Source organism: Perognathus longimembris, chromosome 5 (assembly GCF_023159225.1).
Source record: "Perognathus longimembris pacificus isolate PPM17 chromosome 5, ASM2315922v1, whole genome shotgun sequence".
NCBI classification, from domain to species: domain Eukaryota; kingdom Metazoa; phylum Chordata; class Mammalia; order Rodentia; family Heteromyidae; genus Perognathus; species Perognathus longimembris.
In genome coordinates, this window is record NC_063165.1 from 47,266,501 (window position 1) to 47,292,958 (window position 26,458).

Here is a 26,458-nt window from a genome sequence, read left to right on the forward strand (position 1 = left end):
GAGCTGAAGAGCTCAGAGAGACAGTGCCCAGGCCCACAGATCAAGCTCCACGACCAACAAACAAACAAAAAAGATTTAGTACTTGGATTGGGATAAAGTATTATAAGGAGATGAGTTCTTTATAAATCTCATTTAGAGGAATGGGTATATTTTTTGAAAAATTATTTGAATATCTAATGATCCAGAGAGATAGAATTGTAGTAAGCAAGGAAAGATATGATAGAGCAAAATACTTAAAAAGCAAAGGGAACAGGAATCAGGATTTGCATTAAATAAGAGGCTTTATGATGGCACACAAATAAATGGAAAAAAGAAAGCTCCAGGATGGCAGGAAGGAAAAGCAGGATGATTGTGGTCCAGACAATTGCCTGGACAGGAATCTGGATCCTATCAAAACCAATTAGTGCAAAAACAAGCTGAAGATGTTACTCAGTATGACTGCCTGCCTAAAAAGCAAAATGCCCTGAGTTCAAAATCCCAGGACAACCCCCCAAAATAGTTTCTTTTTTTTTTAACCAAAATTGACAAAGTAACTTTAAATTTTCTGTGGAAATGGAAATCATCTAGACCAAGATGACAAAGAAGAAAAAGTTGAAGAATTTCTCTACCTGATTTTAAGGTAAAACTAAAAACTACACATGATAATGTGACATTCAAAATACAAGGACAAAATGAAAAAATGAGTGATTACAGGTAAAGCCTGTTGCTACATGACTGTAATTACCACAGCAGGAGAGCAAACTTGAGAACAGCCTATGCTATATAATATTTCAAAAAATTACAGTCCAGAAACACATTCACATATATAATCGTATGGCCCATTTATTTTCTGACAAATGCATCCAATAAAATACACACATACACACACACAAAAGAAAGTATTTTATGGTGGGGGGTTTGAACTCAGGACTTTTTGCTTGCTTGGCTTACTTGGCATAATCCCATTTGAGCAACACTTGTAGCCCAGCTTTTTTGTGGTCAATTGTAGAAATTGAGTCTCAGAGTTTTTTGCCTGAGCTGGCTTTGAACCTTGGTCCTTCAGACTTCAGCCTCCTGAGTTGCTAGGACTATAGGTTAAGCTACCTGTGATTAGTAAGAAGGGAAATGTAGGCATAAAATGGATTTAATCTTTACCTCATTCTATAATCAAAAATTTTATTGACATGGATTATAATTAAAGATAATATTGGGATGAATATTTAAACTTGAAAATGAAACCTAAAAATTAAAAAGCAAGTTGGGCATGGTGGTTTACATCTGTGCTGTCAGCTTATTGAGAAGCATAGGTAAGAGGATATTGGTCCATTATCCTTTGCTGGCCTGCAAAAAAAATAAATAATGGGATATCCTATCTGAAAAATAAAGCAAACAAAACTAGTATCATGGTTCAAATGGTAGAGCACCTGCCTAGCAAACATAAAGCCCTTGGTTCAAACCCTAGTGTCACACAAAAGAAGGAGACATCATTAAGAAAAATATAAATCACATACTGGAAGAAAACATTCATAATACCTACTTCTGACAAGTAGGTATTGCCTGGCCAAGTGGTGGTGGCTCACCTCACAGTGATACTATCTACTTAGGAAGCTGAGATCTGAGTATCATGGTTCAAATCCAGCCCATAAAGTCTTTGAGACTCCTACCTCCAATTAATCGAAGAAAATGGCAGAAGTGATGCTGTGGCTCAAGTGATAGAGTGCTAGCCTTGAGTGAAAGGAACCCAGGGACAGCACCCAGACCCAGATGTTAAAACCTCAGGACCAACCAACAACAACAACAAAAAAAAGTTTTTTGCCTGAAATATATGTTAAAATACCTGCAACTGCATAACAAAAAGTCCAATTGTTTACATAAATTAGTCAAACATAAATAGGAACATCACAAAAAGCAGTAAGCAAATGAAAAACAACTATCAGTAGTTATGGGGAATTTAAATCATAGTAAATTACTATAACTAGAAGAACTAAGATTTAAGAAGACTAATAGTGACTAGTGTTGAGATTGCCCATGAGTTGCTGATGGAATACAAAATATAGTGTCCCAGTCAGACCCCACTGGAAAGATAGAAAAATGCCATAAAAAATACTCAAAGCACAAAAAAGCCAAAGACTTTCACAGTTATTTATTACACTAAAGAATGAAACAGGACTAGCCAGATGCGGGTGGCTCATACCTGTAATCCTAAGTACTCAGGAGGTTGAGCTCTGAGCATCAAGGTTCAAAGCCAGCCGGGTCCATGAGACTCTTATCTCCAAGTAACCACCAGAAAACCAGAAGTGACACTGTGGCTCAAGTGGTAGCTAGACTTGAGCTGAAGAGTGCAGGGACAGTGCCCAGGCCCAGAGTTCAAGCTCCAAGACCAACCAAAAGAAAACAATGAAAGGACTAAATATTTCACTGTATAAGCATTTTATCATAAAAGTATTTCCTCATAATGGTTTCATGAATTCTAATGAGATGAAAAAATTAAGATAGACATAAATAGAAAAGTGTGAGCATGCAACTGTTTTTTTGTAGATTCAAAATAAGCACAGGAAGGGGAAAATCTATAATTTTTTTATCTTACACTTTCCTTTTTTTCCAAGCATTATTCCTGTAATCAGAAAAAAAATGTGTATTTTGAAATAATGATTGTTCTGAGTAAATATAAGACTAACAATTATTGTAAAATATTTAAGGTTAGGGCACATGTATCTTGACACATGGAAGTTGTTTTACTATTACTATGGCTTTGTTGATCAAGAATCTGTAGAAATGAGAAAGAACAAGGGAAAACAAATTCAGAAAATAGACAGTGGTATGAGCCACTCATACCTACTCATACCTACAATCTTAGTGCTGAGTAGACTGATATTTGAGTGACTTTATAGATTAATACTTGTTGCTTATTTAGTTATAAACCTGTTTTGTTTGATTTGTATCTCTTGGGTAAAGAACATGTTTGCAATAGTTTTGAGTCAATGAATGTCTACTGCTAGATTAGTCATAATCCTTATATCAGTAAAAATTATAAGTAAATCATAATTATAAATAAAAATTTAAAATGGGATGAGCATTAATAGTTCTCAAAACTCTAAATGAAATAAGAAATAGAGCAGGTAACATGATCTAAAGTTGGCACTCATAGTATGTCTGCAAGCATAATATGATATCACATATACAGTGATAGTCCCACAGGTTCTAATGGAGCTAAAAAAAATCCTATTATCTCATACTTTTACTGACCTTTTCTCTGTTTACTTATGCTTAGAAACCCAAAGACTTACCACTGTGTTAAAATTCCCTGTGGTACAGTAAATATGCTGTGTAGGTGTAGCTGAGAATCAATAGCCTACACAGCCTGGATAAGGCTGTTCCATCTAGATTTGTGCCGATGTACTCCATGTTATTCATACAATGACAGAATCAGCTGATAACACATTTCTCAGGACATATTCCAATCAATAAGCAACATGTAAATGTACTATGAATTCTAGGTTTTCTTTAAAATGTCATTGGCTTGGTTTTGCACTTTTTTTTCTCATGGATTTTTCTAAATATCAGGGTCTTTGCGGTGCCAAAATTTTATGATTGTTTGTGGACCTAAAGCGAATTTATTTGTGAAAAAAATAAGTATGGTTTTAATCATTCACAATAGCTCCCTAATGTTTTCTGGGTATGGAGACACACATTTAACGCCAACCCTGAATACTTATTTACAAAAGAAAAAGTATGTCAAGTACAGAAAAAACTATGAAGAAGTATAGTTTACAAATATCATTGGAATAAAGATTTTCAGATAATGAGAATTACAGATTAATGAATCGGTTATGCCTACCAATATATTTGTCTGGAAAGCAAGATGATAGACATTTTAAAAATATTATACATAAAAAGGATGCAGTATTTTATAACAATTGAAGTAATTTAACAAATTAATTAATATGAAATGTAAATTAAATATAAATTTAAATTTTACTATAAACATTCTTTAAAAGCTAAAGCCTTTTCTCTTGAAGATTTTGTCTTTTTAAAATATTTTTTAAATTATATCTGTTGTTAAGTAGGTAGTTCATGTGAAAATAATAAAAAAAATTTTACCTTTCCACCATTCCTGTTTAATTACCCTCTATCAATTAGTTGTTGTTCCTGGTTTTTCCCTGTATCACTTATTTAAACAAGTTTTTAGAATAGTACAGGCATGATGAAGTTATTTTCCCAGTTAAAAGAGACTTTTTAAAACTTTAAGAAATTAAGAAATAGGAATTAGAAAGAGTTATCTCTTCTTGTCCCCTTGCCTCTCCCTCATTTTGTTGTCATATTTTCAGGTTTAACTGAGCTGAATGACAGTCCTGTCCCCCTGGAACTTGAGCGCTGCAAGTCTCCCACTTCAGGTAAAAGATGAGTGGTATTTTATAAGCTTCTGGTAGCTCACTGTATCAAACTGTTACTTTCATTTTTGTAATACAAAATTCATGATTTTATCGTAAGCTACTCTTGGCCCCAAATAAAATTAAGATCAGATATATGAATATAATACTTTTAAATATAGACAATTCTACAGCTACCTTAAGCATGCTTAATTAGGCTCAAATAAATTTGGGTAATATTATACAGAAACTTTTTTATCTTATGACTAGAGCTGAATTAGTGGGAAATAGAAACTAGACATTCAGAACATTTTTCTGGACCAGCAGTTTTTAAATATTTTCCCACATTTTTTTCTTACCATCAATTAGTTGTAGAAGGGAGTTTCATTTTTGACAGGACCATACATGTATAGCATGATCAGAGTCAGCCCCTCCGTCACTCCTGTAGTCCTCAGAGGACTTGTCGTGCAATCCAGTAGATTGCTTCAAAGCAGGAAAGTTTTGGCTACTTCTGTATCATGTTACTTGCCTTTCTACTTCCATTTCAATTTTTCCTCTGGTATGCTATTTGTAACTAAAGCCTGCATCAGAATCAGGTGAAGAGTAGAAAGATTGTGATTTTCCAAAGATTCTAATCATTAGATCTGGGTTGGTGCTTAAGATTTTTGTTAACATTTCTAGCAAAATCCCAACTGATGTTAATGTTTCTAGTCTCCAAGCAACAGGAGAAGCATTGCCCTGCTGGGAACATAGCCAGTTGTAAGGCATTTACCTAGCATGTGAAAGGCTCTGGATTCACTCAAGAGAGAGGTATAAGGAGAGAAGAAAGAATTAATGAAATTGCCCTGCCAAATAGTTAAAAATACATTTTTCCAGGCTTGGAATGTGGCCTAGTGGTAGATTGCTTCCCTCATATACATGAAGCCCTGGGTTCAATTCCCCAGCACCACATATATAGAAAAAGCCAAAAGTGGCACTGTGGCTCATGTGGTGGAGTGCTAACCTTGAGTAAAAAAGAAGCCAGGGACAGTGCTCAGGCCCTGAGTCCAAGCCCCAGGACTGGCAATCAATCAATCAATCAATCAATAAATTACCCTCATAATATCTATTGAGGGAATCTTATACTTTGTTGGATCTGTTAAGCACAGAAATGATGGGACAAAGGGTGAACCAATTCAGCAGTTATACTCACTAGACACAATGTTGGAAATGAACTATACAACTTGGTGGGGAAGGGGGTCAGGAGGGGAAAAATTGGGAGAAAATGAGGGAGGGAGTGACTCTTTCAAAAAAGAAATGTGCTTATTACCTGACTTATGTAACTGTAACCTCTCTGTATTTCACCTTTACAATAAAACTTTAAAAAATAAGAATATTCATGTAGGTATATTCAAATATGAGAGGTCAGGACTCATTTTGTATCTCTGGTTTTATATGCCTACCCAAAATTCTTTTATACCCCATAAGTAATACAGAGTTGAAGGTTCTGACTATGGAGTATTTCTTGAGAATAATGAACAACACAAAATAGATACTGTGTGCTGAAAAAGAATCCAATGCTATAATTGTAAAGTCAATATGCTCAGCTTCCAGGATGATATCATTACGTTTCCATAATATTTAGTCATTTACTCAACTATTCAACAAATTTCTGGTTTCTACAGTCAGATATTATGCTACCCACTGAAAATAAATTAGTGAGGAAAAATATACTTCATTATTTAAATTGAACTTCCAGTCTGTTTGCACAGACAAGTAATATCCTAAAAATGATACAAATTGTTAGAACTTTTTTTTAACATTGTACTGTCCTTTTTCACTCAGCCGGTAAGGTTGTACAATTTTTGCCTTGTACAAATTCACATTCCAAGAGGCTAAAATTAAACTTTTACAGCATGTTAACTCCACTTACCTAGCATAAACCTTTAATTTTCTAAAGAAAATACCCTCTTTATTTTTGTCCAGTTCTGGGGCTTCAACTCAGGGCCTGGATGCTATGTCTGAGCCTCTTTGTGCTCAAGGCTCATGTTCTACCAGTTGAGTCACAGTGCCACTTCCATAGTTGTTGTTAGTGGTGGTGGTGGTGGTGGTTTGATTTATTGGAGATAAGCCCCGGCAGGCTTCGAACCACAATCTTCAGGTCTGACCCTCCTGAGTAGCTAGAATTTACAGGGATGAGCCACTGGTGCCTAGCTAAGAAAATACTCACTTTTTAGTCATAAAATTTTCAAATGTAGGGTTGGGTCATCCCAGAAAATGCTCTCTTTCTAGTCTTTTGCCTAAAAGATATGTAAGTATCTTTTTCCAAGCTAGCATGAGATTCTGACAGCGACTACCTTTCTAAATTCTTCTTATCATGATTCCTATTTATCATAATTCTCACTGTTCACATTCTACAACAGACATCATTCTACCAACTGTAAGTGAAAGCCACAGTGACAGAAATGTTTTATCTTTAAGATAGATTTATTAAGATGTCATAGAAATTAGTTTCACAAAAGAATGACAGGAGTATCCAACTTTTTGAGGCTTATGCTAGACCTGGATCCTAACCTAGTTTGGATTTTCTTCCACAAAAATTCTGGATGCCTAGAATCCCACTAGGTCCATGAAGCTTTGTTTTTCTCTTCAAATGGTCCTATTGTAGCAGTGCCTGATTTTATTTTATAAAGGAACAAAATAGAGATTGTTCCATGCAGTTATGAAATTCTCCTTTAAGGTAAATTGTTAGTTCACTTAATGAGTTAATTGACAAGCCAAGCACTGGTGACTCATACCTGCAAACCTCTCAAGAGGCTGAGATCCAGAAAACTGGAATTCAAAGCCAACCAGGGCAGAAAGTTTATGATCCCATCTCTAAAAATAACTAGCAAAAAACTAGTCTGGTTATTTTTGCTGGTTATTTTGGAAGTGGTAGAGCACCAGCCAAGCAAGATAGCTGAGTGAATGTAAGATCCTGAGTTCAAACTAGTAAAACCCTGAGCAACTAAAACCTAAGATCAAAAAACAAAACAAAAAGAAGAGAGAGAGAAAGATTATATGCCAATGGTTTTCTGTTTCTTTCCATTTAGGACTCGCTAGCAGAACTCCTGAGGCAGCACCAGGCTTTTATAGGAATGAAATACCAGCTGTGAGACAGAGGAATCAAGTACATCACTTGCCAGGTGAAGGTGAAAATCTTTTCTATAAATAAAATACTAATTTCTCCACAGTTTTCTGGACTTCACAGTTTGTCTCAAGACTATTCCCAGAGCTAGGTGCTAGTGACTTACATCTGTAATCCTAGCTATTCAGGAGGCTGAGTTATAGTGATCAAGGTTTGAAGCTAGCCCTGAAAGGAAAATTGTGAAACTTCTATTTGCAATTTAAAAAGCAAAAGCCAGAAATAGAGTTGTGGCTCAGGTTTTAGTCTTAGCCTATGAAGTGTGAGGCTGTGACTTCAAAAACTATTCGATGTGAGTATAGTGTCAGTGTGTCTTAAGGAGAACAAAAGTGGAGCTGTGGCTCAAGTGTTAGAGTGCTATCCTTGAGCAAAAAAAGTTCAGGGTCAGCACACACAGGCCCTGAGATTAAGCCTCAGGACCACGACTAAAAAACAAAAAATCTGGCATGTGTTGGGCACACAAGTTGCAAGTATGAAACATGAGTTTAAATGCAATATTCCAAAACAAAATATGCCACATAAGATTAGGATTTGGTTAGTCTTCATTGCTCCAAAGTTTAAAACTGAAACAAATTAGTAAATAATAAAGAAAAGTAGTTCAAGCTTAAATAGAAGGAAATTTTATAGCAACTCAAAATTTTAATTTTTTTCAGCCTTTGAAGGTTACTAACATAAAATTACTCTAATAGGTAAAATGTGAAGAATATTGCAGAGACATAATGCCTTGCTTAGGATATCAGCCTATGACCTATGAATCTCCTTTGGGCAAGGAGTCTTCAAATCCTCGTCCCTGTGCAGATTACTAAACCAGTGAATTTTAAGAAAGTTTCTATTTCCATTTTTGCCCTTTTATTACCATGAAATAAGAATACTATATGTATTTTAGCTTAGAAAACAGTACAAAAAAAATACAGACATTTGGAGGGCTTCATTTTCTTAGGTTCGTTACAAAAAAATTCTTTTATACAAGCTCAATCTACTCTCTTTCAACATTTACCAGTTTTCACGTGCCATATTTAAAACACCTAAAGAAACTACCACTCCAGGCACTAAGTATTAATAATATTTCCAAATACATTTCCATTATTATTTCTAGCACATGAATAAGCTTTCTTCATCTTCTTAGTCTACATTAGAGCAATATTTTCCCTGCTTCTTGACTTCACTGTTCATTCATTCAAGCAAATGATTATAACTACTGTGCCAGCACTTGACTAGATATTGGAAATCCAGTACCCATCATTGAAAAATTCAAACATTTTGAGGTTATAATGGATAATGTCATAGTGTTTTAAATGTAATAAAGAAAATATGCAGAAGTGCTACAGAAGTTAGCTTCAGTTTGGGGCTGACTTCAGTAAGGAAGAGAAGTTTACTAACTGGACCCAAGAAGGAAGAATATTACATACATAAACAGCAGCAGCCTGTGTGACATTTTTATGAAGAAAGTTCCCTTATTCATCCTACCATCCAGTCTCTCTTTTCCTTCCCCAGATGTACACCTGAGGATGAGATCTGTGAGGGTAGGCTTAATTTTTAAATATGAAGTAGTCTACAAGGAGTCAAGTAGATGATAAGCTAGGGTAGGGTAGGGTAGGGAAACGCAAATACTGGAACAGATTTGAAAGCCAGAGTTAGCTACTGGAATCTAAGAGATAATATTCTCCTCCAAAAGAGTTGTGAGTAATAAGAAGACACTTCCCTGTAGTCCATTTTTCTGTGGAATTTGGAGTTTTAGAGACTGAGAACAGGACTGTTTTCCTTCTTTCTGAAAGAACCTTTATCATCCATTGGAGGTAGTCAGTATATATGAGGCATATTAAAGAGACTACATAAAAAGAATATAGCAACTTTAAAGATAAATTAAGAAACAATACTTATATTAAAATGTTATATTAAAAGTTCTTGTTAAAAATTTAACGTGTAGGGCTGGGGATATGGCCTAGTGGCAAGAGTGCCTGCCTCATATACATGAGGCCCTGGGTTCAATTCCCCAGCACCACATATACAGAAAATGGCCAGAAGTGGCGCTGTGGCTCAAGTGGCAGAGTGCTAGCCTTGAGCAAAAAAGAAGCCAGGGACAGTGCTTAGGCCCTGAGTTCAAGCCCCAGGGCTGGCCAAAAAAAAAAAAAATTTAACGTGTAGTATGATTATTGTATATATTTTTGTTTTCATGTATTGAATAAATAACATCTTTTAGTGCTGGTAATTATAAACCCAAATTATTAAAATCTGATTTGATTTCATCTTAACCTTTATAAATATATCATAAAATGTCTTCATAGGGACAAGTTTTATTACAGAGATAATATTTATGTAGGCTTTAATAAGATGTTTAGCATGGCAAATTTAGTCAATATATAGGTTTGGGACCAAATACAATTTACAACCTGTTTTTATATGACCTAAGAATTAAGAATGAAGTTTTAAATAGTTGGAGTAAAATCAAAAGCCAAATAGTATTTCATGTTAAAGTTTATGTTTAAGCTTTAAGAAAAGATTTTCACAATTTACATTTGAAATCTTTTACCAATACTTTCTAGGATTCAGAATGACTATCAATACTTTCTAATGAGAATTTTTATAACTAGAAACACTGTTTGAAAATAAGTGCAGAAATAATGACAGAAAGAACATTCAGTTTAAAATCAGAAAACAAGGCTGAGCATGATGGTACATTACAAAGCACATTCAAGTTGAAACATCCTAGGTAATATCAACAATACTGTTTTACAGGTAATAAATTACACTACAGATCAGTGAAGGAAATTTCTAAAGTTGCATATCTAGATAGTAACAATTCAGAACTTTTTGAGGCATGTTTTCTGATTTCTGAGGTATGAACTCGGGGCTCTGTGCTTGTGAGGCACATAGAATACCATTTGAGCCCATCCCTTGCCCTTTTTAAATTTTAATTGTTTTTCAGATAGAGTTTTACTTTTTTGTTTGGGGCTGGCCTTTGACTGAGATCTTCCTGCCTATTTCTCCTATGACGATAACATTACAGGAATACAGCTTATTGATTGAGATGGAGGTCTCACTCACTTTTTTCCTCAGCCTTCTTTGAAACATGAGCCTCTTTATCTCTTCCTTGTAACTGAGATTGCTAGTGTGTATCACCACATTTGGTCTTGTTTTCTGATTTGAAATTGAGTATTTTATTCTGTTATATCATCTTGCCTTTTTAATTTTCCAATAGCATTTCTGATTGTAAATAAAATTACTCATTAGAATGTACTAATCAATTGATAGTTTGAGTACTAATAAAGCACTGTGAAATATTTGTAATGTAATTTTCCCTAAATGTTTCTTTGATATCATACATAATAGCCAATATTTTGTGAAATGCTAAATGTAAATTTTTCATTAACAGATAAAAAAGAAGGAAGTCTTTTAGTGAAATATAGTTTCCCTGATTTAGATAGACTTTCCTAGAGAATTGATTTATAAACATATAATTAAGTTCATTTTCAATATTTTGTATTGTCAAGACTTTTTTGCCTACTTAATTCATATGCCAATATTCCAATATTGATGTCATTATTTCATCTACCATAGACACATCATATATACTAGATCATATATACTTGATCACATCATATATACTAGAGTTTTCTTCTTTCAACTTCATAACACTTTGTTATTTGTGGTATGATCTTATTCATTTGTTATAGTGTTTATTTTACCTGTTAGCTCTGGAGTTAATTTTTGGTGCTTTCCAAGTGAAATAAGAACTTACTTCATACAACATATGTGATCAAAACTATATGAATACTTACATGATTACTGTAAGAATACTATTTCTGCTTCCATGCATGATATTCATCAAGATATTAATAATTAGGGCCAGTTGTAGCACATCTGTAATCCAAGCTGCTCAGGAGGCAGAGGCTCAAGGATCTCAGTCCAGGGCTGGCCTGGAAAATGCACAACAAACTAAAAAAACAAAAAACATGAACCACAAACTAAAAGCAAAAGGATTAGGATTTGTTTCAAGTGGTAGAGTATTTGCCTAGGAAGTATAAAGCCCTTAGTTCAATACTTACCACCACCATCAAAAAAAAAAAAGATTAATAATTACATTATAAAACAACTCTTCCCCCACATTCCTCCTTAATTTTATATAATTAACAACTACCTTTTTCCTTTTTCTGTTGTTTCAGTTAAAGGATCAAGAAAGTTAAGTCTGCCAACAGTTCTTAAGGCTGATCTTGGTACGGTAGGCAAAAGCCAGCAATTTTAAGTTTTCTTACATTCATTTGGCTGAACATTTCTACCAACCAATCCATGAATAACACAAGTTTTCTACTTGATAATATTTGATAGTTTTCTAAAATGCTTTCTTAAAAATCACCATACAGTTCTGTTGGCAGCATTCAACGTTTTGTTTGTTAATAATCATTTTACAAAAATGTTTTATAAATCATTGTACAGCAAGGTTTGTAGTGTAATATTTTGTTTGTTTTCTTTTTATCATGGAAAACTTTTAAACAATTGTCATGCATATAGGTCTTTTGTTGATATAATTATGTAAGTGAGCACAGTTTATTGCAGTTATTTTTCCTATTGTGTGCATTGGTATTATTTAGAATTAACTATTAAACATTAAAAAAAAAGGTCTGATGCATAGGGGAATGAAGCTCTGTCCATTTTTAATTGTACGAAGGTTGTAGAAAAATTTATTCATTTTCAGTTTATTTTTTGTAGTGGTCATGGTCTTATACTTTTAATCTGAAATAAATTTTATTAGGTAAACATTCATAAACTTTTCTTCCAGAACTTTAGTCTGTTTATTCTAGAATAGGATTTTTTGTTTTACTTCATTTCCTTTACACTGACTGAAAGCCATAGCATTAAATCCCACTATGGTCAAGGCTCAAATACAAAAACACATCATTTTCATATTATTCTTCAGACATTAAAAGACCATTTTATACAATTTTATTTAGTTTTCTTCACTTAAAGATCAGTGCCACTATTCTCAATCAGTTTTCTCCTAGAGAAAAAACTGAAATCATGTTGGTACTAAATGCTAAAGTTAATATTTAAACCTAAGCCACAAAAACATGGTTCCTAAACTTTGTGCTGACTATTCACATACCTCATTTCATTTTATCTAAAGTAAGTGGCTTTTATAGTGCATATAATTAATGCATCTAAAACTGAGTTACATGTACAGTTGGCCGTTCACAGCAATAGGTCTGCATGTAGGAATTCAACCAATGGCACACCAAAACTATTTTTTAAATTGTATAAACACTGAAAATGCCCAGATAAGAAAAATTTTTATACTTATTTCTGAATAATAGGGTATAACAATGATCTAAAAGTAATTTACTCAGGAGGATATGAAGAGCTTATACGAAAACACTACTACAGTGTTATATGTTAAAGCATCCTAGGATTCTGTTATTTTTGAGGAATCCTGGAGCCTGAAGATGCTGAAGGACTACTTTACTCCTATTTGAATTTAATTAAAGGAGATAATCATGGTTTTTAAATATAAATCACTAACATTAGCTATATAGGTATTTAGTTCAATATCATTGCTTAGTGAAACTACTATGAAGTGAATTTATGTCTGAAGAGCCAACATATAGCTGAGTTTGTGGAAGTCTTCCTACATATCAGGAACTATGTCATATGATTTATTTATGTCATCTAAAGTAAGGTGGGTAATACTGTTTTCATATTAACATGAATAAATTAATGCTGTGAAAATTCAGGCTTACATATGGTCATATAACTGCTGCAAAACAAATTTAGATCAAACCTGTTTGACTGCAAAGCTTGTTAATTTAGGATTATCTACAATTTTACTGTTATTCCGACAAGTATCAAAATAATTTAGGCCTGGGTGCAGTGCCTTGTGACTGCAATCTCAGATAGTGAAGATGCAGAGATCAGGCAGATTACAGTTCAAGGATGGCCCAGGCAAAATGTGAGCACGATACCCATCTCAACCAGGCAGTGGTGCTTTACAACTCTAATCCCAGCTGTAAGCTTATAGACTGTCCCCCGGCCCATAAGCTCTGCCCTTGGCAATGCGACTCCGCATTCTATATTACTACTCCATTCTATATTACTAAATTTGGTAACATGTAGTGATTCATAATAATCTCTAATGATATTTTGTATTTGATTCTAATTGTGATATATTTTTATCTTTGATACTTATTAGAATTGTCTCTTTTAAAGTAATCTTGCAAAGGAATTGTTCATTTCTTATCTTTTCAAAGAGCCAATTCCTTATTTTGATAACATCTCACACATTTTTATTTTTTGAATTGTCTTTAGTTGTAAGAAGTAGTTGCCATTTAAAAAAGCATTTTATGAATACAGTGCATCTTGATCAATTTCACCTTTTTCAACATCCTCACCCATCCCTTCTCTTATATTTTAGTAGTCATAACATTTTTTATTTTTTATTTATTTTTTATTATCAAACTGATTATTATCAAACTGTAACCTCTCTGTACATATTTATTTTTACAGTCTTTCCTTTTTTCCTACTAATTTGGGAATTGGTTTGCTCTTGCTTTTCTAGTACCTAGAAGTTGTTTATTTGAGATCTTTCCACTTATTTGATGTGGGCATTTGTTTGCTTATTTGAAATCTTTCTGTTTATTTGGTGTGAGCATTGCTATAGCTTTTATTACTATTATCCCCCCTTTTCCCCAACAAAGTTTTTCAGTTCTTTTCAGAAATTTTATTTTCTTTTTAATACATGTTTTTATTTAAAATGTAGCAATAGCAGCATGATTGCAGTCGTTCACTACAAATCTGTACCACTAAACACACAATCTTTAAAATGCATGGTTGGGGTTTTTTTTCACAATTAGTGTAAGTACAACATTATTGTTATTTTGCTCTAGAGTCAAAGAGGACACTTACATTCCTCAGCTTTTGGGTATTTATTCACATCAAAATGATGGCCTAGTCATGCTGAAGAAAGAAACTCAAAAACAGTTTCCTTTTCTTCTGTCAGCTCCTTTGCAGTAAGATCCATCTTTTCCCATGAGAAGTCATTAATCAGGAGACCTTCAGCAAACTTCCAGGTCTTATTCTTGATTACCACAGGGAATGAGTAGAGAAGGTCATCAGGAATATTGTAGGAGTTGCCATCAGAGATACCTGTAGACTCAAATTCCCTTTCTGGGGCTCTAAGCCAGATGTCTCTGATGTGGTCACAGATGGCTTTTAAGCTGGACAGTTTCCGAGCCTTGATGACAGCAGCACCACACTGCTGTGCACTCCTAATGAATTCTCCCTTGAGCCAGCTGTCATCTTTCAGACCTTCATACACACCAACTTCCTTTCCATGCAATTTCACCTTGGCATGGCAGACATCCAGATACTGAGTGGAGGATGGTTCCCCCTGATAATGACATTCTTTACATCATCAGCAGACACACCAAGTTTAAGAGCAATTTGAGATTTAGCTCAGTTGTGGTCCAAGCGAGTCAGGCAGTTGAAGTTCTCCTTGGGGATAAACAGAGCTGACTTAGCAGCTGTCAGACAGTTGGTATTGGCTGGGTTTCCTACATTTTCTTTTTTGATTTCTTACTTACTGTTGGTTGATCAAAGAGAAGCTGTCTAATTTTCATGTGATGTTATTTGTTTAATTTTGGAAGTTTCTCTTCTTATCAACTCTAATTTTGTTATATTATTGTCAGGAAAGATATTTGCTATGATCCAATATATTTTAAATTTTGAGGCTTATTTTGGTTCTTTTAAAAAAAATGTTATTGCCAAGATGATGTACAGAGGGGATGCAGCTACATACATAAGATAGAGTACATTTCTTGTCAACGTATTACCTCCTCCCATATTTGTCTCCTACCATCCCTCCTCCCCCGTTCCCCCCCCCGCCAAGTTGTACAGTTGGCTTACTACATATTGTCTCATAAGTATTGCTATTGCAATTGTTTCCCTTTTACCCTTTGTCTCATCATTTTTAAGTTTCCCTTCCCTTCCCTGACTTAGACAAACATATATACAATACCCAGGGCACCAAAATCAAATACAGTGACAACAAGGGCTAAACCATAGGGAAGATAGGCAAAAGCAAAAAGACATAATTTCACACACTGTGTTATAAACAATGATGATAAACCACTTGTTTCCATAACTTGGAGTTCATTTCTCTTAGCATCATTTTATGGGTTCATATGTACATAGCTATTGAGCTATTCTGATCTTCTGCTAGGACTATCCTAGACATGTACTAATTATTACCAATGAGGGAAACCATAGAGTCTATGTTTCTTTGGGTCTGGCTCACTTAGTATGATTTTTTCCCAAGTCTTTGCATTTCCTTACAAATGGGACCGTGTCATTCTTTCTGATAGAAGCATAGAATTCCATTGTGTATATATAGCACAATTTTGGTTATTATGTTGTGCTCTGTTATGAGAATGCTTTTTATGCTGATGAAAAATCAGTTGCAATCTACTACTGTTGGATAGAATATTCCTGTAAATGTCTTTAAGGTCTGTTTGATCTAGGGACCAAGTTATCTTTGCTGTTGCTTTATTGGTTTCTTTTGGCTTTTCCTTAGATGTAAGACTGGGACTCGAATTTGGTACCTGATGCTTTGGCTCATTGGTTGTAGCACCCTACAAACTGAGCCACACCTCCATCCCCTCTTTGTTGCCTTCTGTCTGGTGTTTTGTTCATTGCTAAAAGTGAACCTTAGTGTCCCAGCTATTATTTGTATTGGAATCTGTCTCTCCATTTAGCTCTATTATTACTTGCTTTGTATATGTGGATGGACCAATATTAGGAGCATCTATATTAACAATTGTTGTTTCTTCTTGCTAAAGTGACTATTATATAACCTCTGTCTCTCTGTTTCTGTCTCTCTGTCTCTCTCTATCTCTCTCTGTCTCTTTCTCTCTGTCTGTCTCTGTCTCTGTCTCTGTCTCTCTCTCTCTCTCTTTCTCTCTCTCTCTCTGTCTCTGAAATACAGAGCCTTACACTTACTAAGCTCTACCATTTGAGTGCTTGAATCATACTTTCAGTCCACTTGCTCTGGCTTTTGTTGTTGTTTGTTTTTTAGTAAAATCTCACTTTTTTGCCTAGAGTGGTCTAGACCATTCTCCTCCTATTTACATTAGCACTGTAGATGGATCAGTAGGCATTTACTATCATGCCCACCTTTTTTCTATTGTGACAGGTGTCTTACAAATTTTTGTGCTTGAGCTAGTGGTCCCAAACCACAATCCTCCCAATCTATCCTTCCCAAATAGCTAGAATCACAGCTATGAGCCATCAGCACCTGGATCTTTTATTGTTAATGTTGTTTGTTTCTATTTAATTTGAGAAACAGAATCTCACTATGTTTTGCCCAGGGTGGCTTGAGCCCATGAGCTCAAGCAATCTTTCTGCCTCAGTTTCTCAAGTAGCAAAGACTACAGACATATACTCTAATGTCTGCCTGGCAGTTTTGTTTGTCAGACAGACCAAGATGCATTATATACATAAACTGTTAAATGGCAAGAAATTTCAATACTAATTCTTAAAAAATTGAGAAAAGTGAGGGAAGGGATAGGTGGGGAGAGGAGGTAAGAATGTTGAAAGGCATTGATCAAGACTTACTGTAGGGGCTGGGGATATAGCCTAGTGGCAAGAGTGCCTGCCTCGGATACAGGAGGCCCTAGGTTCGATTCCCCAGCACCACATATACAGAAAACGGCCAGAAGGGGCGCTGTGGCTCAAGTGGCAGAGTGCTAGCCTTGAGCAAAAAGAAGCCAGGGACAGTGCTCAGGCCCGGAGTCCAAGGCCCAGGACTGGCAAAAAAAAAAAAAAAAAAGACTTACTGTATTCATAAACTGCTTTGTGGAATGGCAACTCCCTTGTACATCTACTTAGATATAATAAAATATTCAAAAAATATATAAATATGGCTACTTCTTCCCTTCAGATTCTATATGAATGGAATATTTTATTTCATTCCTTTGACTCCATATATTTTCTTAAAGGTGAAATGATTTTCTTGTAAACAAAATGCAGTTGGGGGGCTGGGAACATGGCCTAGTGGAAAGACTTGTGACTTGTATACATGAAGCCTTGGGTTCGATTCTTCAGCACCACATATATAGAAAATGGCCAGAAGTGGCACTGTGGCTCAAGTGGCAGAGTGCTAGCCTTGAGCAAAAAGAAGCCAGGGACAGTGCTCAGGCCCTGAGTCCAAGACCCAGGACTGGCAAAAAAAAAAAAAAAAAGAAAAGAAATTTTAATCATTTCAGCACCGCATAATAATATCTAATTATCTCTTCCCTACTGATCCTCTTCCTCTTTTCTATAATGGTTGTTTTTTTTTTTTTGCTCTTTTAGTTGGAGAGTTTAATCTATTTACTTTTCAAGGTGATTGTTGATACATAAGGTCTTACTATAATCACTACGTAACATGTTCACTCATTTTGTTGTAGTTCCTTTCTTTCTCCCTCTTTTTAAAAATATAATTTTATTATTATTTTTTTGATGTGGTACTGAGGAATCAAACCCAGGGCTTTATGCATGCTAGGCAAGCACTCTACCACTAACCCATGCTCCCAGACCCTTTCTCCTTCTTTTAACAATCTTTCTTCATAGTTAAATGAAGTACTTCTACTGCTTCCTTATTACTTTTGATTTGTCTACTATTTTTTCTTTTGGTTACTTTGAAACTTACAAAAATACCTTTTGATTAAATATTTTGAAATTACAGTAACATAATTATAAATATAAGAACACCCACAACAAAAACAAGAGAAAATATACAAGAAAATTCTACTTCCTGCTCATTTTGAAGTTTTGATGACTCATCTTTATACCATTTTATATAATTAATACCAATATTAAAGTAGCTATTATTTTTAAGTTATTTTGTTTTTAGTCTTTATACTAAATATATTAATGGTTAATGCATCATGCTTACAATATAGGATTCCAATCTTGCCTGTATAATTTTACCAGAGAGTTTTATACCCTTTTGTTTTCTTCTTAATTATGAACATATTGTTTCATGTTGAAGTACTTCCTTTAGCTTTTATTGTGAAAACAGGTTTGGTAGAGATACATGCCTTATGCCTTTTTTAAGTCTGGGGATGTTACTATCACTTCTGTACTTCTAAGGATATCTTTGCTGGCTATATAATACTCTCAAATTTTTCATGTGTGTTTTTTCCCTTCAGCATTATGAAATATAATGTCATTCTGTCTTGGCCTGTAAGGTTTCTAATAAAAAGTCTTCTGGCAAATGAATTGGGTTATCTTTACATATTAGTTGGTTTTTTGTTTCGTTTTATTTTGTTTTGACAGTCTTTACTTTTTACCTCTGACAGGTTGGTTATAAGATGTCTTGGGTTATACTTGAGTTCAATTTAATAGGTGAATTTTAATATTCCTGTACTTAGACAATTGTATTTCTCTGTAGGTTTTAGAAACTTCTCCATTATTTCTTAAAATAAGCTTTCTGCTCATTTGACATTTTCAACTCCTTGAACCCTTCAACTCCTTGAATTCTTCTGTTCTTGAAAAGTTATCCTAAAGTCCCCATATATTCTCTTCATTCCTTTTACAAGTTGCTTCCCCAATTATTTATTTTCACATAGCCTGTCATAAGTTGGGTTGGTTCTTCTATTAATACCTTCTATTGAAACTTTAATTTTTTTTGCTGACTGTCTTCAGCTCAAAAATTTTTATTTGTTTTTTTTTATTTCTATTTCTTTATTAAGTTTCTCTGCTAGAGTGTTGATTCATTTCTCTGTGTTTTCTTTAAGTTTGTTAAGTTTCTTCTAAATTGCTATTTTCAATGCACTGTCTTCCCTATACTTACTACTATCTGGTCTGTTTCTGGCATGTTTTATTAGGTGAGGCCATGGTTTTATGAAAACTCTGGATGTGTGTTGCATAGGGCATCCCCAGGTCCATATTTTCCAGTAGTTTGCTATTGGTGTGACACCACCGTTTCAGCCCTGAAGGGCAGTCCACACCCATGTCTGTCCCAAATACTTTGAGCTGTGTTGTTTGGGAAAAAAGGAAAATAGCTAGGAAGAGTAGCCATTCCTCATAAGCCCTCCCTGTGGTCAGGATAAGGCCAGAGTCCTGGTCTGTAGTTACCAGCAGAGGCCAGGTATTTGTCATACTTGTCGCTACCAATGCTGCCTACCTGGGTAGTACCCTGAGCCCACTGCCTGCATAGACCAGCACAACACTGAGTTAGGATCAAAACCTACATTGCTATTTGCTGTCTGTTGCTGAGATACACTCGTGGCTAGCCAATGACATCCAACCATAGGCACTCCTCCTACCTGGAAGAAAACTTTAGGAGACAGTGACAACATAGCTTCCCTTAGCACTAGAACCATTCCAGAGGCTCTATCTAGAGGAACTCTTGGGGATGCGGGCTAGGGGTATCTTCCAAGCATTAGCTTTTACCAGCCAGCATGAAGTCGCAGGGCAAAGAGTTTTGCCTATGATGCTATCCAACCCACAGCAAATGGGATATCCTACCACCCCGTGCTGCTGAGATTGAGGTTGTTTTGGAGAACTACTTTGGTGCTTAGCTGGCTTATGCTGGAGTCTCATAACCATAAATACCCACACAGTCTCAGGGATCCACCAAGGCCCATAGAGATAGAAAGAAATATTAATAATCAAAGTGATGATGATAAAATTTTACTCATTTTTTGTCTCCTTGAGGCCAGGGTTATTCTAGTATGTACATATGTTATTACACAGAAAAGACTATGAGGTAGGTTGTAACATTCCAAATCAACACAAGAGAAAATTAAAGCATGAATATTTTATCCAAATAACTAGTAAGAAAAAGAACTAGAATTTGCTTGTGACAGTTTGGCTCCACAATCTATGCCTTAAGTACCATTAAGTGCCATTCTTGTATGCACTGAGTGGTACTCCATTTAAAGTCCAACTAATGAAAGTACTTCCAAATCTTCCATAAATTGACAACGTAGTCCAATGCTACAGTCCATTTTATATTGCCATTAAATGATAGGATACATAAAGGGAATATTTTTGAAACTCTATCTTATACTTAACAAATATCTTGAAATTTTTAGCTAAATCTGTAATTGTGACTAAACCTTAACAAAACCAGAAATTAGTCATATCTATTTGGTTTGGGGAATAAAAGGAATTATTATTCTTTACTTGTTAACCTATACCCTTCGATTCCCTTATATGAAGGTTTATTTATAGTATTTATTCTGCCATCTCCTTTTGATACACAGACCATGTAAATGGACATTGTACAAGTCCAACTTCTCAGAGCTGCAGTTCAGGAAAACGTCTTTCCAGTGCTGATGTTTCAAAAGTAAATCGCTGGGGTCCTGGAAGACCACCATTTCGAAAGGCACAGTCAGCTGCTTGCATGGAGATCGCTTTACCAGTTACAACAGAAGGTAGGTTGAACATACCAGTGTTCATGGTTACCATGCTAGCAGCTAGTGGGAGATGAGATAGAAGTCATGTTTTTGTTGTGGTTATTACTGTTTTGTGACATAGGAATTTTGAACTCAAGACTTCATATTTGCTAGGTAGCTAACTCTACTTTCTGAGCTATGCTTCTAGCCTTTTGCTGTGGTTATTTTTGAGATGGGTTGTTGCTATTTGCCTGAGCTGAACTGTACCAATCCTCCTATTAATGTTTTTCACCACAGCTGGGATGATAGGAACATACTACTATGCCCAGCTCTTTTTTTTTTTTGCAGAAATTAGAACACTTTATTATAAACATTTCCAGAATATAAACTGATTTTGTATGATGATACTTTTAAGCTTTTAAAACTCTATGCAAGATAAGCTTATTATTTTTGTTATATATTTCACTTCTCACTTTCCAGTCTACAAAATACACTGTAAATTAGATCTAACAAAGAAAAAAATCTAATTTGCTTCATAGAGAAAACCAATGAACATAAAAATGTCCAATTCAAAATGAAAACAAACCCAACCAAGAAACATTCTGCAGTCTATTAATCCTCCACTAAAATAAATCATCTATCAGGGAAAATAATTCCACCATCACAGCAATTAGATGAATACAAGCAGAGCCACACTCAAAAAGGGACATTGCATGTAAGAAAACCATTAAAATGCTTTTAGAAAATGAGGAAAAGTAATTTCCATGTTGGAGACCAAGCATACTAAATATTCTCATTCATTTGGCCTTAGTTACAGTTATGTGTCCAAAAAAGGTAAGTGGTATGAATATCAAAGAACCAAGTTCCTCAACTGCTTTCAATTAAACCTCAGGAGAACCAACCAGACTTTCAAAATCCAAGGATTGACTGGTCCCACAACATTTCTTCCTCTGTTCCTTTTTCTCTTTTCTACACTTACAGTCCTCTTTCTTAGATGCTTCATCTCGACTCTTTTTCTTCTTTCGATTCTTTTCTGTACTGACCTGTCCCGTTTCTGCTTTCACTTTTGTTTTCTTTCTTTGGATGCTCTTGTGTTTATCTAAATCCATTTCCTCAGAACTTCTTTTCCTCTTATGCTTAGGCCATTCTTCCTCTGGTTTTTCTCTGCCTTCCTCTGGTTGCCTTTGTCTGTTGTGATGTATCTGTTTATGACTGGATTGAGGGGCACTAATATTGTGTCCTAAGGAAAGGTGCTTGGAAACTCTAGATTCTACATTGTATAGACCACAATTATATTCTTGCTGACTAAGGTTCAGGGGTACTTGTTTTTCTGAGAAACAGTCCCTGATGAATTGACAGTAGCTCAGAGAATCTAGTCTTAGCCTGCTGTCCTGCACTGGCAACCACTGAGGTAACTGGTTTTCCACTTTCTGTGAAGTATTGCATGATCTTGGATATGACTACATAGTTCCAGCCAGAAATCTCTGATCAAACATTCTGTACCTATGCCTGAACTCGATCTCTTCTCTGTACCCACAGGTATCCAAATAGTCCTCTCTCATCTTTCTGAAACAAGTCTTTGGCTCTAAGCCTCTGGCTTTCTGTACTTTAATATAATCTTCAAGTTCATCTTGAAAAGAGTCAGAAGACTTCATTGAATGCTTCATTAGGTTGACAAAAAGGGATTCTCTCATAATGTGAATCTTTTACTATTCAAACTGTAACACTATTCCACAGATGCCTTTGATACAAAGCACAGTCTTTGTTTACTCAATATGGTATCTTTGCTGAGGCAGGGGCGGGCATCTACACTACTGTCCCCTCCCTGCCAATGCCGCCAGCTGGGGGAGAGGCTGCAGTGGAGGTTGCCCAACTCTTAATTAAGATGAAGCTCTTGGAAGAGGAAGATGGCGCCACCACAGTAGGGATGCACCCCAACTCGCTCCAACTGAATAGCGAGCTGGGAACTCCAGCACCCAACATCCCATCAAGAACCCAGCAAAACCAGCAGCCAGAAGCAATGGAAAAATGCAGGAAACAAAAAGGAACAAAAAAGAAGAAGAGCCTACAACCTGCACGGAGCCAGAGATTTTCCGGGGTACCCTCCCCCCACCCGCCGACCCTGGCCCAAAAAGGGCCAGGCTGGGAAAGGGGACCTGGCAAACGGCAGACCGACTGCCAAAAAGTCACGCCAGAAGCACAGAGTCCAGACAGCGGGACTCCACGGACCTCAGGGAGAGCGCGGACCTAGACAGACTGCGGCAACGGGAAGTTCAGGACTGCACGGCCGGGATCAGACGTGAGCGGCAGGGGGAACCGAGCGGTGCAGAAGGGGAGAGCCGGGGCTGCCACCACCAAACGACCATTCGCCTCACCCCACCCCCAAAGGGCCAACAGCGGCGCGGACACACACACACACACACACAATCCAGGACCAGTGAGTTCCCCATTGCCCCCTCCCCCAACGGGAGACCAGCTGTCAGAGACCCAAGCTCTGCAGAGAAGTTGGAACTCCCTCCCTCCCCCTCCCCACCCTGAGGGAACAAAGAACCCCAAATCAGGTCACAAAAGGTCCCTTCAGACTCTGGGAAGACACAGGAGCTAGCAGGGGAAGGGCGGAGCAGCGCCAAGGCAGCAGAGGAGCCTGAACCGGCATCACCAGCCACACCCCCTTCCCAACAGGGGCCTGGGGACCAGTAGGCATTGATCCCACTGGGGCCCACACATACTGCCCCCCACAGCGGACTTGTGGGAGGGCACAAGCACACCCCAACAACCCGGGGCTCGCTCTGGTGGGTGTGCCCCGCACAGGTGGGCAGGGAACTCCAGCGGCAGCACCCGCTGTGTTAGGCGCTCCCGCACAGGAGGGCAGAGCTCCCCAGTAGCGGCGCCCACACAGTTTGGCGCATTTCACACAAGTGGGTGGGCCACCCCTCAACAACACCGGCCCTGGAGCAGTCCACACAGGAGGGCAAACCGCTTGAGAGGTGAGCTCCTCTGATCAAGATACAGAGTGGAAAAAAGAACCAAAGAAGAGAAAAGCCTCCACGTCACGCTGAATCAACAACCAGCAAACCCCCACCAGGGGCACGCTAGGGTTAGCACAACACAGTGGCGGGACACCGTCCCGCAGAGAAAGACACAGAACCTACCCCCCTCCCAAGTACAGGGAGGGCGACCATCCCAGCAACAACCGAGACGGTCATGCTCACCCATTAAACAGTAAGGATCAACAGCCAGGCTCAAACCCAGAGCCAGGACACAAACAAGTCTCCTACAGACAGACCAGCTGGAACCAGCACAAAGCCAAACCAGGGAAGCTACCCACAGATCTCCAGATGCGCAAATCACAAAGAAATATAACGTGTTTTATCAAAGGGCAAGCTAACTCGCCAGCTCCAAAAAGCAGCATGACTGAAGAGGAGATGGAGAATAAAAAAACAACTGAGGCCATGTTAGCAGAAATGATGGAAAGCCTCAGAAACGAAATCAGAAAACAATTCCAGGAGTTCAGAGTGGAAGTCTCGAAGGACATCCAGGAAGCCAAGAAAGAAATGGAAGCAAAAATGGATACAGTGCAAACCTTCACTAAAGAAGACCTAACATCCTGACAAGTGAAATGCATGAAAAAATAGATTTAAAATACAATTCTTTAAAGGAAGAAATTTCCACGATCAGAGCTGATCTGGCAACCATAAATAGCTCTCTCACATCCATAAACTCTGCAATTGAATCCACAGCACAAAGAATTGACCATATGGAATCCAGAATCTCTTGGACAATGATGCAGCCGATAAGAACCAGAAAATTACCACACTCCAAGAAACGGTAAAGCTCCAGGGCAGACTAATCCAGGAGCTAGTGGACAAAGACAAGAGATGTAATCTGCACATAATTGGAATAGAAGAAGGAGCCGAATACCAGAGCAGAGGGCTTCAACATATTTTCAATAAAGTTATTGCAGAAAACTTCCCGAATCTCACAAGGGACCCCATCCAGGTACCTGAAGCCTATAGGACACCTGGCAGACCAGACCCCAGAAAAGCCACGCCAAGGCACATAATATTCAAGACTTCAGATCTCAAGAATAAAGAGCAAATTTTGAATGCAGCCAAAGCGAAGAAAGAAATTTATTACAACGGAAAGTGGATCCGAGTAACAGCAGACCTCTCCACACAAACCTACCACGTGCAAAGAGAATGGAAGAACACCATCCAAGATCTACAGACCAACAAGTGCCAACCTAGCATAAAATACCCAGCGAAGCTGGAGTTCATATTCGAGGGGAAAACCAGATCTTTCCATAGCAAAGAGGATCTAAAGGAGTATGTGAATAAAAAAAACAGCCCTACAGCGAATTCTAAGAGGGGAATCCCACCCAACAGAAATCGTACAGGACACACAGACAGAAACAGAAAGAAACTACAATAGCCAGAGCCCAACAGAAAAAGCAGCTCACTAAAGACAAGGAAAAAAAAAAAAGAGGAAGAACAGCCCAACAAGAAAATGGAAGGAGAAAAAACACTCTTATCCTTGATCTCTTTGAATATAAACGGTATAAACTCTCTGATAAAGAGGAGCAGACTGGCAGAATGGATTCGCAAACAAAAAGTTGCCATCTTTTGTCTACAAGAAACCCACCTTACAGCAAGGGATAAAAACAGGCTCCGAATGAAAGGATGGAGCAAGATCTTCCAAGCAAATGCACCTACCAAGACGGCAGGAGTAGCCATCCTGATCTCAGACAAGTTAGACTTCTCATTAAAATCAACTCAAAAAGACAAAGAAGGTCACTACATTTTAATACAAGGAAAAATCCAGAATAAAGACATCACAGTGATAAATGTATACTCACCGAAAAAAAGAGGCCTTACATATGTCAAGCAAATTCTCACAGAACTACAGAACAAGATAGACCCAAACACAACCATAATGGGTGACTTTAATACCCCACTCTCTCCAAGAGACAGATCCAACACCCAGAGGATTAGCAAGGGAGCTGAGGACCTAAGTAACACCATATCCCAAATGAAGCTGACAGATCTATACAGAATCATCCACCCTACAGAGACCGAATACACCTTCTCAACAGCCCATGGATCATACTCCAAAATAGACCATGTCATAGCCCACACAAAGAACCTCAGCAAATACAAAAGTATTGACGTCATTCCATGTATTATATCTGACCACAATGGATTAAAGGTAACCCTCAATAACAACGGTTACCACAGAAGCTATACACATTCTTGGAGGCTAAACCCCACACTGTTTTCTAACACATGAGCCACAGACCAAATTAAAGATGAAATCAACGAATTCATAAGCCACAATGACAATGAAAATACATCACAAAGAAACCTATGGGACACAGCTAAGGCAGTACTGAGGGGCAAGATCATTGCCCTCAGCACTCACATTAAAAGAATGGAAGCAGAGCAGGTGAATAACCTCACGATGAAACTAAAACAACTGGAGAAACAAGAAATGATGGAACCTAAAATGACTAGGAGGAGAATGGCCACAAAGATTAAAGAAGAGATTAATCTGATTGAAAACAGAAAGACCATTCAACA

The 26,458-nt window shown here is 37.0% G+C and overlaps 1 protein-coding gene and 2 pseudogenes across 4 annotated transcripts in view; 1 reads left to right on the top strand and 2 right to left on the bottom strand.

The window, feature by feature from the left end:
* Nucleotides 1-26,458, top strand: part of Stxbp5l (syntaxin binding protein 5L) — a 179,606-nt gene that overhangs the window by 133,618 nt on the left and 19,530 nt on the right. For 2 of the 4 annotated variants that reach the window (XM_048346722.1, XM_048346723.1), the window contains 2 exons: nucleotides 4,308-4,373; nucleotides 20,751-20,921. In XM_048346722.1, the coding sequence (XP_048202679.1) occupies nucleotides 4,308-4,373; nucleotides 20,751-20,921 (237 nt within the window). The remainder of the gene's footprint in view (nucleotides 1-4,307; nucleotides 4,374-20,750; nucleotides 20,922-26,458) is intronic. The other 2 variants (XM_048346724.1, XM_048346725.1) reach the window with 1 other exon arrangement.
* LOC125351551 lies at nucleotides 14,296-18,064 on the bottom strand (annotated as a pseudogene).
* On the bottom strand, nucleotides 21,792-22,577 carry LOC125351747 (annotated as a pseudogene).